The 12449-nt window shown below is 37.6% G+C and overlaps 1 protein-coding gene across 1 annotated transcript in view; it reads left to right on the forward strand.

Moving 5' to 3' along the window:
• LOC106916244 (multiple PDZ domain protein) overlaps positions 1-11785 on the forward strand; it is a 57812-nt gene extending 46027 nt beyond the window's left edge. Inside the window, exons 31-43 of the mRNA XM_014984394.2 lie at positions 1191-1265; positions 1367-1711; positions 1940-2023; positions 2783-2976; positions 4757-4904; positions 5021-5092; positions 5714-5837; positions 6005-6036; positions 6218-6340; positions 6970-7074; positions 9263-9360; positions 9517-9640; positions 10331-11785. Of these exons, the coding sequence (XP_014839880.2) occupies positions 1191-1265; positions 1367-1711; positions 1940-2023; positions 2783-2976; positions 4757-4904; positions 5021-5092; positions 5714-5837; positions 6005-6036; positions 6218-6340; positions 6970-7074; positions 9263-9360; positions 9517-9640; positions 10331-10477 (1671 nt within the window). The 3' untranslated portion in view covers positions 10478-11785. The remainder of the gene's footprint in view (positions 1-1190; positions 1266-1366; positions 1712-1939; positions 2024-2782; positions 2977-4756; positions 4905-5020; positions 5093-5713; positions 5838-6004; positions 6037-6217; positions 6341-6969; positions 7075-9262; positions 9361-9516; positions 9641-10330) is intronic.
• Positions 11786-12449: the final 664 nt, after the last annotated feature.

Raw genomic sequence — 12449 nt, forward strand, 5'->3', positions numbered from 1 at the left:
TAAATTGTGGGGGACGTTTATTGGAATTAAATGTGGCATGCAAACCTACATGTGTTTGCATGCCACTGCTGTCTGAGCAGTCTCTCCCTGAATAGTGCAATGTTACGCAATATTATGCAAAGTTATGCGCTTCATTTTATTTGATTTACAGTACGCAAATTATTTTTAAAAACCCAGTTAGATTCAGATTAGGTTCCTCTACCTTTTTTCTTGCTTTCCTTCTTTCTACCTGAAAAAACCTTATTGCGATGAAAGCAACGTTTACATGTAGTAAGTCAAAGTGCCACAGTCGTATTTGTAAGACTTACAAATCAGACTGCGACACATGTTTGTCCCAGTGGAAGTTGGGACAAAAACTTTTGCAATTATTCATATAAATTATTTTTGGCTTGTTTTTCCTACTTTAAAAATGTGTAAAGAGTCTCAGGCTCTTTATACATTTGGTAGAGATGCTCCAAAAGACTTGCAGCTGCAAGTGGGACTCAAAATGCCAAGTATTGACTAAGGGAAGCTAAGAGCAAATCAATGTCAGGTTTTACAAATTTGCATTTTAATAACATCTTTAGTGCCCATGTGTTACTTTCCTCTCTGGTTCACAAATGTGTACTTTGTGTTTTTCTATCACTTAAAATATCAATAAAACACATTTCATTGTGTGTGGTTGCAAATAACCACAAGTGGAAACCTGTGGTTATTTGCAAAGTGTATAAATAGTGTATAAATATTTTTGTCTTTATATATATATATAATTTCTTTTAGTTCTTACCTTGTTCATTTCTTTAATGAGTTCCCAGAGTTCTTTCAAAACACAGGTTGCACATCATTTCATCATGCTTTATAATTTATCAAGCCTCTCTAATTTGACGTGCAATTACTCATTAATCAAAATAAAGAGCTGCAGATAAGCAGCTCATTAAAGTATAATACATATAATTGCAGCTTCTGATATCATTTTTGCGGTCTGTCTGCATTTGTGGAAATGTTTGCTTCCGATTAAACTCCAAATGGTCGTTGCAGTTTTTTAATGGCATGTCATCATGTGTTTAAAAGCTTTCATGTATTGCCCCAGGCAATTATGCTGATACTTGTCCACAGGGGGTGTTTGATTTTTAATCTCTTTAATATCTTTTGCACACATTCTGACTTACATTCTGCCTATTGTACATTTTCTTCCATGCTGCCATATGTAGGACGGCAGGATAAAGGCTGGAGACCGAGTCGTGGCAGTGGGGGGTGAACCTATAGCCGGACTGTCAGTAGAAGAGGTTCAGAAACACACACACTCAAACAGATTCTGCCACGTACGCGCTCTCCAAGGTCAAGTTGATTTAATGATTTATGACTTGCCTGTCCTCTTTGTATTCAGGTGTCCAGTTTGATTCTCAAAGATCCGGTCACTGTCAAGCTCTCCATCAGCCGATCCAAGACTCTCCCTTTCTCCTCTTCTCAGTCTCTCTCTTCATCACTTTCCCATCACCCCCACCTTCCCGCTGTTTCATCTGAACCCCGTCGAGTCTCTCAGTCTTCTTCTACGTCCCTCGGCACAGAGCAAACCTCTCCAGCAGAGTGCTCTCATTGGCCAGCCTCAAGTCCTTCAACTTCTGACCCCCGGAGCTGCCCGGTCTTAGCTGGGAGGGAAACCACCATAGAAATTTGCAAAGAAAGCTTAGGCCTGGGCCTCAGCATCGTAGGAGGATGTGACACCCTTCTGGTGAGAAGAGCCAAGCAGTGTCTAAAAATATACATTTAAGTAATTTTGCTGTTAAGGTTTTATAATTATGTTGCAAAATTTAGAAGGGAGTGTTGTGTAATCAAATTTCTATCCATTCTTGATTAAAGTCGGTAATAAAGACTTGCAGCAGCCAGTTAGACTGTCTGAGTGTCCACATATTTTGGTCTTTTCTGTAATAATGAGGGAAGTTTTTCATTTTTGCACCAGGGGGCAGTAATAATCCATGAAGTGAACGACGGCGGCGCAGCACAGAGAGATGGAAGGCTGCAGGCTGGAGACCAAATATTAGAGGTGTGACAGAACCATGCATGCAAACACATAAGACTCCACTGGCTTCTGTTGCATTTTCACAATCTATATCATTAAAGTGATAGACCGATACACAATAATGTCCAACATAGAAGGATAATGCACTGTTTTCAAATATTTTTTAACAAAAAAAATCTGAAATGTGTGGCGTACATATGAATTCAGCCCCTGAACAAAGTGCAAACCAGTTACCCCTCAGGAATGACCAAATTAGACAACAGAGACAATTCAGTTTGAAACCAGATCTAATGCCATTCATGCCCTAGAGTGGCCCAGTCAAAGTCCAGGCCTACATGCAATTGAGAATTTCTGGCAAAAACGGAAAATGGATATATATACAGATACTCTCCATTCTAACTGAGATTGAGATATTTTGCAAAAAAAGAAAGTCCAAAAGTTTCAGTGTCTGGATGTAGAAGTTTAGAAGAGTCATTCCCTCAAAACATTTGCACTGCAATTGTAGCAAAAACTGGTTCCTCAATTATTGACTCAAGGGGACTGATAACACATTGAGGAATTCATGGATTTTTATGTATGAAAACATTCAAAGTCATATTTATAATGTCTCTTTCAGCACAAAGCTATGCACTACTTTGTGTTGGTCTGTCACTTAAAATCCCAATAAACAAACATTTACCTTTGTGGTTGAAACATAACAAAATGTAAAAAAAAAAAATAAATAATAATAATAATAAAAATGCATTGTGCATTAATGCCTTTTCATTGGCTTTACCTCTTCAGGTGAATAACATAGACCTGCGGCAGGCCACGCATGACGAGGCGATTGCAGTCCTGCGGCTCACCACCCAACGAGTTCGGCTGCGTGTCTTCAGGCACCAGGAGGCCTACCGGGAGGAAGACCTGTGGGACATCTTTAGTCTGGAACTCACACCTCGTCCAGAGGAAGGCCTGGGGTTCACCACCGTGGGGAAGAGGTAAAGAGTAAAGCTGTTGCTCCGCCAGTGGCGTGGATAAGTGATGAGTTTGGACTAAACCTTTGGCCATTTGGTGTGACCTACGAATGGTTTGCTAACTAAAATTGCAAATGCAAATGCGGCTGCTTAGTGCAGATTGTGTATTTATTCATTTGACTTTCACTCGTGCATAATCTTTTAGCGTTTATTATGCAAATTAGAGAAATTAGATCTTGGTAGTATTCAGGTACAGTGATAAAACAAATGTCTTCCAAAAAAACAATTGGGTTAACTATTATCAACGTCATTCTTGCACTGATAAACAAAAAAAAAGTCCTGATGTCATACTTTCTTAAGCCTCTTTTGCAACCAATCTAATCCAGGAAAAGCATCAGTCATGCTCCTCTACAACTACATAGACCTGAGGTTTTGATGATTAAAGGAAGCTCTGAATTCAGTTTGCTGTTTTTCAGGATAAAAGTTTAGCGCCAGATTGTAAAGTGAGACTGGATGCCGAATTGTCTATTTTCTTGGATTTATTCCAAGTAATGTTTAATGCATATGAGTGAAAAACATACAAAACATCATGAGTTCTCTCTGATAAGTGATGCACTCTGCCACCTATCAGGTATGCAAATAATAACTCTCTCAGTATGAATTTATGGTGTCCTGCAAATGGAGGCTAGTAATGACTTTAGCATCCAATGTATCTATTAATCAATTTTACACATAGCATTGGTGCTAAACCCTCTTGTCAAAAATAAAAATGGAAGAAAAATAATAAGTGCACTGCTGTGATTTTGTGAAAGTTTTTTTCTTCAGTTGAAGTAGAAATTATTATTATTTTTATTTTTTTGCTAGTGGAAATGTTGTGGTGGAACCAGGATGCCAGAGTTGCTGCAAGGTGACTTTGTTTTGGCTGTAAAGTGCTGAAAATGCATGATAAGTTTGCAAAAACTTATAAAGCAAAAGACTTGCCAATAATCTGTCAGCGGGTCAGAGTGAAGGTTAATCAAATATTCCCCAAAGCAATTTTTTTTTCATCACTTTCCTGTGAGGGACACATCATCTGCAAAGCGAATCTCACAGTTTCAGTAAAGTAGGAACTGCTTTAGTTGCTGTTGTCAAATATTTAAAAATTGTTTGAAAAAACTGATTACAAGTTTTTATTATTTTATAAGATTTTTTTTTTTTACCCAAAAAACAGTTCCCAACAACTTACTTGACTGAATAGCTTTTATAAGGTGTGTTTCATCACACAACATTATAAAGTCTCTGTTATCTCTTTAACACCGTTCAGGATTAATAGGAGATTAAACTGATAGACTTAAATGTTAGATGACTTAAATCTTAAATGTTTTTTGCACATAAAGTCAAAGCGGCAAATGTATTTCTACCAGCAATAAGAGTTTGATATGTTTTAATTTCTCCCAAAAATGTAGGTTTATAGCCACACTGGTGTGTGGAATGTTTACTCTTCCTATTAAGCAGCTTTAGACCTTTATGTCTAAAATCAAGATTAAAAACTAATTTTAGACTTTGACTGGTCTACCTACGTTACTAACAGAAACATAACTGACTTTTCTTTCCTTTCCTTACTTATGTCATTGTAATGTACTCAGCTGTGTGCTACTTAAATGTTAAAACTTTGTTACAACTTGTCAGATTTGGACAGAGTTCTTACTTCCTTAATTCTCCTTGTCTTGTTGTAGTGGGATAATCCTGCAAAAGTTTATGTGTTCTATAATCTTTCACAAGGTGGAATTTATTGACCTTTTTGACCTCCGTTTCCTCCAAACAGCGATGACACAGGCATCTTCGTGTCAGAAATCATCAGAGGAAGCGTTGCAGAATCAGACGGCAGCTTGCTACATGGCGACCAGATTCTGTCGATCAATGGGGAAGATGTCCGCGCCGCGTCACAGGAGCATGCACAGAGACTTCTACAGGTCTCACTCAATAACCTGTCACAAAAACACAGCTACTGTTTTTCGTTTTTTTTGTGTGTGTTACTAAGTTTTCTCGTCATCTAGATTAAAAAAAATCATTTTTTACCTTGGTTTAGGAGTGCACTGGAGCAGTCCACCTAGAGGTAGCTCGTTTTAAAGCTGGGCTCCAGTATTCCCAGAGGAGTAAGGTAAACTGTTTTCCTCTTTTGACTGGTATGGAGGACCAGACCTGCCATAATTCAGGACAAATATTGAAAGAAAGAATGACTTGATTGTCAAAAAGAACAAAAATATTAAAAGTAATTTTAAATAGTTTTAGATGTACAAAATGTAGCACACATAATATGATAATGTTTTTTGATGTACCTCAGCGTTAATATTCCTACTTAATTGTTCTTAAATTTATTGTAATTACTATTGGCATTTTTTGTTGTTTCTGTTTCAGTCTTTGTCATTTTGTCCTTCCCTTTTTATTTAGGTTTTGTTATAGTCTTTGCATCTTAATATCATTCACTTTTGCACTATTTTATAACAATATGATTATCTTTAATTTGTCTTCTAAAAGAAAAAATAAGAAGGAAAAATAACAAAGAACACAATAGATAAGAGAAAACAATAATGTAATGAATAAATATGAATCAAAATTACAGAGGAAATAAAAACAAAACATTCATATCACCACAAAGGTAATTGTAACAGCTGAAAAAAATATAATGTACTAATCCAGACTTCTTTTGCCCAGAATAATTTTTTTGTAGTATTGTTATAGTATACTGCACTATTTTAACAATATTATTTTGTGAATCTAGGAATATTTTCAGTTGTGTTTTATCCAGAGCGAAGCCTCTGACTTCTCCACTCTGACCAGCAAAAGTGGATGTGATTCATCTTTTTGCCACCAGAGGGAGACGGACAACAAAACACGGAGCTGCAGTAAGCGTTTTATTTATTCAGGTCAAAAAAAAAAAAAATAGAACATGTGCATATACACTTTACAGTTTTCAATTGAAAACCATCCAGTTAAACTTGTTTGCTCTAAACCTCTACATTTTGAAATGTTGTTTTTTTATTATTTTTTTTATTCTCTTAAATGCTTCAAGAAGCTGAGCTCAGAAAAGTAACAATAGAGAAGGTAAGGGGCTTCAAAATAAAAAAAAGGAATACATTTTTTTCTGTAATTAGGAAAATCAAATGTCGTCTGTTCCAAAAGGTCCAATTTAAAAGTTACAATTTATTAATTATATCACAAGACTTTGAGTTTACTCATGTATTAATGCAACAACATCTTGTCTTTATGTTTGATATCACCACAGGGTCCAGGTGACACCCTGGGAATCAGTTTAGCTGGAGGAGTGAGTAGTCCCCATGGCAACGCACCTCTTTTCATTGCTTCTATGGATACCGATGGACTGGCCGCCAAAACATGGAAATTAGAGGTGAGCAATGCCTGTGTGTTTTTATTTGTCTTATTACACGCTGACAAGGTGGCTGGAATATATCTTATAAATCATTTTGACCTAAAATTTCACCCATCCATCGATAAATGTGTCATCAATGACCATAAACCAGTTTGTTTTCCTTTCTCTCCACCTACTTTCTGCTCCATCCACCCATCAGTCCATCTGTTTATCCATCCACCCTTTCATCCATCTTTTCAAGTCCTTAAAAAGATGGATGTATTGATACATCCATCAATACTTAATGTATTGATGGATGTATCCATCCATCAATACATTAAGTCTTTCCATCCATCCATCCATCCATCCATGCAGCCATCCACTATAGAGAAAAATTACCAGTGACAAAACTGTAGTGAAGTTTTGTGTTTACATTTTAAAAATAGGGAAAAATTTGACAGAATAATATGGAAATGTGAATGTGGAGAAATATGGAATTTTGAAAGGAGAAATGTGAAGGAACCCTGAGACCATTAAAAGCCTTAAAGCCTTAAAAAAAGTTTCAGCTAAGTTGCTTTAGTTTCGATTTAAATATCTCAGCATATGGAAAAGTTGTAGTGTGTGTGTGTGTGTGTGTGTGTGTGTGTGTGTGTGTGTGTGTATCCCAGACAGGAGACAGGATCCTCAGCATCAACGATGTGTCCACGGAGGGAATGACTCATGACCACGCTGAAGCCCTGCTCAAAAACGCCACCGGAACCATCAGTCTGCAGGTACTGTCACACTTAGACATATAGTAGTCAATGGATAATGACCAGATGAATAATGGCAGAATCCCTCCAACGTCAGCAAGATTTTTCCTCTGCACTGTCAGAGACAGGCAGGAATACCTCACACTTTAGGTCACTTTTACTTTCAGAAAAGTCAACCAAGACATTACTGTGCCTCTCTAAAAAAGTATTTAATCAAAGAGAGAGCTCATAGCAGGTCTTTGAACAGATTCGTGACATCAGTAGCACCATCAAATTGTTGTCATACATCGGTTTTTGATGGAGTTTTTTTTTTTTTTTTTACTGTAAAGGAATCAAACTGTGTTAGCTGGTGCACAAACAATTGGGTTAATTATTGTTATCCAGATTTAATCAGATGGAAGTCTTGAATAATAAATAAAAAATTACCAACCAAGATATTCAGGCTAATAACCGATAACTGTGCCTCATAATTTTTCACTTGAGATCAAAATGTACCAATCGAATGGCAGTGAATACTTTGTAGAGCCCCCTTCTGCAGGAAATACAATTCTTTTAGGATATGTCTTTATGAGATCCAAATATCTGTTGGTCAGAGAACATCTGTGAGCAGCCGTGTTTTGGGTCATGTGACAGATTATATGCTAACCTTAAATCCATGTTTGGCCTGGTAATAAGCATTATAGGACATGAATATTCTTGGATTTCTTTTAAGTCACTTATTGAAGCATCAATTACGGACATAACAATCTGAGCAATCAGTAAATAAAAGTATGCTTTTTACGGCAAAGCATTAAATAGTGCAACTCCTGAGAAGTATTTTTAAAACTAAAATTGTGTAGCTCTAGCTGAGAATCATCTTACCAAAATCTAGATCCATCAAACTGCTTTAGAAAGAATTTGTCTCCAGTAGCCGGTTTTGTCCCCCAAAGTAAGCAAAGAAAAACATACCTCAACCTCAAGCTCAGCCTTGGGATTGCCGCTAATATGAGAAACCTTGAATTTTCTGGAATTAATGAGCGAACCGTGCATGTTTTTTACTTCTGTTAGGAGCCTCAGAGTCTGGACTTATAGTTGACAAAGCAACTCTGAGGTTCGGCTTGATGCTCAGTCTGTGCCGATGTTTTGTCCTCAGCTGAACCAGAGCTGAGAAGCCACACTCACAGACAGGTGCTGAATGGTAGGAGGATTTTTACTGCTCTAATGTCAAGAGAAGGATACTCACTCATCACTGTAGCTTCAGAACTGAGAGAGGCTTACCTCTGCAAAGTTCAGTGTGCGGTCACATGATATTCCCTCTATCCGAGTCTTTCTTTTGCTTGGCAAAGAGACAATTTCCTTGTACAGCAAATAGTACTCCATTTTGTCTATGTCGTATCTTGCTCCATTAATACATGTAAGCAAATGTGTTTTCTTTTTTGATGCGATGTGTACTATGACATGATATTATTGCCTCCTACAATAAGGAGTATGCATAGATGAGAACTCCATGGATTTTTTTTTAGGCCCCAAAGCCTAAGTCTGGGTTAGGAGCCGGCATCTCTGAAAGTTTTTATCAAAATCTTCAGCTTGTTTGTTTTGGCTTCATGTTTCTTCTTGTTCTCCGGATGAAAAGTGAATTTCCTCCCCAGTCTCAAAACGTCTTCAACCTCTATCAGGTTTCTGCCAGGATTGCCCTGTTTGTAGCTTCATCCATCTTACCTTCTGTTCTGAACAACTGAAGCAAAGTGTCCATCATGATGCCGCCAACACTGTGTTTCACAGTGGAAACGGTAGTGGAAGATTCATTTTCCACCACTATTAGTCTTTTGCATGTAGCTCAATTTTGGTTTCATGTAACCACAAGGCCTTCTTTACTCATGTCTGGTGAGATATAGTTGGTATATGACTGAAGAGTGGAGTGTTTTATTTTTTTTTTTTAGTCATTGCCTTATCAGGACTTTATGCCACTTTTCATTTTTTTAATTACAACAGTGCTTTAAACTATGGACATCTTTACTTACATTGCACAATTATGAACAACTTTCAGTTGATCTCTCACATAAAACTCCAGTTTGGGTTTTTCACAAACCAAAGTCTGAAGTTTGGGTTTGTAACGAGAAAAAACAAAAATAGTTAAAGGGATGGTGGCAGTTTCTTTACAAGGCTTTATATGACATTAGAACCTGCTGTGTGTGTGTGTGTGTGTGTGTGTGTGTGTTTCCGTATTTAGGTGGCAGCTGCTTTTGAAGGGGGCAGCTCACAGGATCCAAGTGTAGCTCATGTCAGCTCATCAGATCCAACCAGCAGCTGCTCCCAGAATAACTTCTGGTAAGACTCCATGTCAGCAAGTTTTCACTAGTATTTTTTATTTTTATTTTTTTCATTATTCCTGGTTCCACCACTGAGTAAAGTCAAAGATAAAATCACTTGAATGCAACCTGGGCCTGAATGGACAGTCATGAGTCTGCTCCCTGATCCCTACAGTCCACGCGTTTATAAGACCATCAGTCTGGAGAGAGGTTTGTCAGGCCTGGGCTTCAGCATAGTGGGGGGGTTTGGCAGCCCTCATGGAGACCTGCCGATCTACGTGAAAACTATTTTCAGCAAGGTGAGAAACCAACATGTGAAAGTGCGAATTTCAACACTATGTCTTTGTGTTGCTTATTTAGTCTGTTTATTTTAACGTGTACCTTTGTAAGACATGGAAAACAGAAACTCCGACTGTCCTGCTCTGCTTTGTTACAAACCCATAGACAGAAATCACAGGCAAACCGTTTGTTTGGATGAGTCCTGATGTCGGATTTTCAATTTTAACAGGAGTATCTTCTCACAAACCTCCTTTTCAAAGAAAAGTTTAAAGTTTCCTAAAACTGAAACAAAAACATTAATGTGCACAAGGATGGCCCGAGGCTGTAGAGCGGCTTGAGCGGAATATGATTGAGGAGCCTCACTGATAATTGGTTTTCTGCCGAGATGTTCTTTTGAACAAATCAAATCCAAACTCAGAGCATCAGTTTGTAGCTGCTCAACAGATCATTCTTTGCACTTTTTTAAAAAAGTGAACTTTCCATTTCCTTTCAATTTTAACATGAGACATCTTTGAGTTTATCTATGTTGGAACGATTACGTGAAATTTTATTTTATTCTCATTTTCAATAAACGAGTTATAAAAGGATTACTTTTTATAATCCCACTGTTTTCTGGAAGTGGGCTTTGTTCTCTACAACAAATACATGATGAGATACACACTCAGTAGTTTGTAGTCGGTGATTGACGGTGGACTCTCCTGTCCCTGCAGGGGGCAGCCGTTGAGGACGGCAGACTGAAACGAGGCGATCAGATCATTGCTGTGAATGGACACTGCCTGGAAGGTGTGACGCATGCGGAAGCTGTGGAAATCTTAAAAAAGACCAAAGGAACTGTAGTCTTAACTGTTCTCTCCTGAGTAAAACTTCACTGTGTCCCAGCTTAAACGCACACATGACCGATACATTACTCCCTCTGCTGCTTTACCAGACAAGAAAACACACAGGTGTAACTGTCTCCTCTAAAACTGCTCAAAGGTGAGGACCCAAATGTGGATGATAAAGGGAATTTCAAGAAGACCAAATACACCTTCAATGCCTTAGAAAAATAGACATACCTCATGAACTTCTTCACATTTCACCAATTTATAAAAAATCTTATTAGAAATGGCCCAAAACACAGCAGCATCAGTTTTGAAATGAAAGGAAAAGAACACACGATTTATTTTCATAGAATAATCTGAAATGTGTGGCAAGATTTGTTTTTAACTTTTCTGCCCCAACGTAATATAATCACCCGGCCGCAAAAATGCTGCCGTCGCCATTTTAAAAATTTGAAAAACTATTGATCCTTTTTCCCGCGTCCCGTTGTGTTGTTCTGTTATACAGCCCCATGCAATGCAGTCACATTAAAATACATCACAGTTCTCTGGTTGCAATTTGACAAAACGTGAGAAAGTTTTAAAGCCACGAAAACTTTTGCGAGGCACCATTCACATCCTTTGGAGAAGTTTTCTGTGAATAGTACTCCCACTGTTGAGGAAATCATCACAGCACAGTCAGAAACTGTTGTGTCAAAAGTCTCTGGCGATTTATGTAACCATCTTGTCTTTATGTGCAGCACTCTTCATGGAAACATAACGGGCAACATATAACCCTTGTATTTTAATAATATGAGGTTCTGACATTAATAAGCAATAAAAAACAAAAAATATCTGTCAGGGAACAACAACAAAAAATACAGATGCAGTATTCACACTGTTAACTGACCTCTGTTCAGTTAAAGGGAACCTCCCAATACGCACAACATGCCAAGTGCTTCTGCCAATATTTTGTAAGGCAATAAGGTTTTAGGAGGCTGTCTTTGAAGGCCTGATATTCATTTCCTCCGTATTTCTGTACCACATTTGTTTAAAATGTGTCGTGGTTTCTCACGTTCTGAATGTCGTACATGACCTGTGGATAGCTTTGACAACCGCGTTATGTCTGGCAGTTAGAGAATCAACATGGTAAACTTTGCTTCTGCTTTTTAGCACTTGTTGAATGTGTTTTTAGTGCAAAGTGCAGTCTGCATCTAGTGTTTGTTTTTTTTATGATTTAATTCACACTTTATTTTAATTGAAAACTTTCTGTTTTAATTCTTTAAAGCCACAGCACTTACACTTGTGTGCATTATGTAGCTCTGTGTAACCGATTGTATTAAAAGTTCATTTATTAGTTTTTTAAAAGAGTCTAAGTGTTTGTTTTACTTACTTTACTTTGTGAGATATTCATGTACACTGTGTAAACCCCCCCCCCCCCCGCCCCCCTGCATAACAATTGACCAGACAAAGTCTTTCCTCTTTTATCCAGTTAGGATTACAATACTTCTTTTTCCAAGATGCCAACATATTGAGAGGATTTTTTTTTTCTCTTCAATCTCAAAGATTGACATACATATTTTTAGTATTTGTTAGACATGCCTTTAAATTGAATGATTTTGGTCAATGGTTTTAGATATTCTTCCACAAGCTTCTCACAATAGTTTGCTGGAGTTTTGACCCATTTATCCTGACAGAACTGATGTAATTGAGACAGCTTTGAAGGCCACTTTATATCTAACAATATGCTTGGAGCGATGGTCATTTGGAGGACCCACTTGTGTCCACCCTTTAGCCTCCTGTCATGACCTGTGAGGGTTTGTGTTTTAGTTTTTTGTGCGTGTGTTCATTATTGATGCCTTTGCACATCTAGTTCTTTCCTGTGTTTTGTTTCTGTACTGGCTATTCTCTTATTTTTATGTGCGGCTTATAGTTCCATTGTATCCTGTTTTGTTTCCCACTGTTTTCATTAATATCCTCTTAGTTCACCATTTAGTACTCCCACTCAGCTGTTTAGCATTTCCTGATTAAA

The sequence above is a fragment of the Poecilia mexicana genome, unplaced genomic scaffold (genome assembly GCF_051168715.1).
Source record: "Poecilia mexicana isolate PSO_F unplaced genomic scaffold, ASM5116871v1 scaffold_1, whole genome shotgun sequence".
NCBI classification, from domain to species: Eukaryota; Metazoa; Chordata; class Actinopteri; order Cyprinodontiformes; family Poeciliidae; genus Poecilia; species Poecilia mexicana.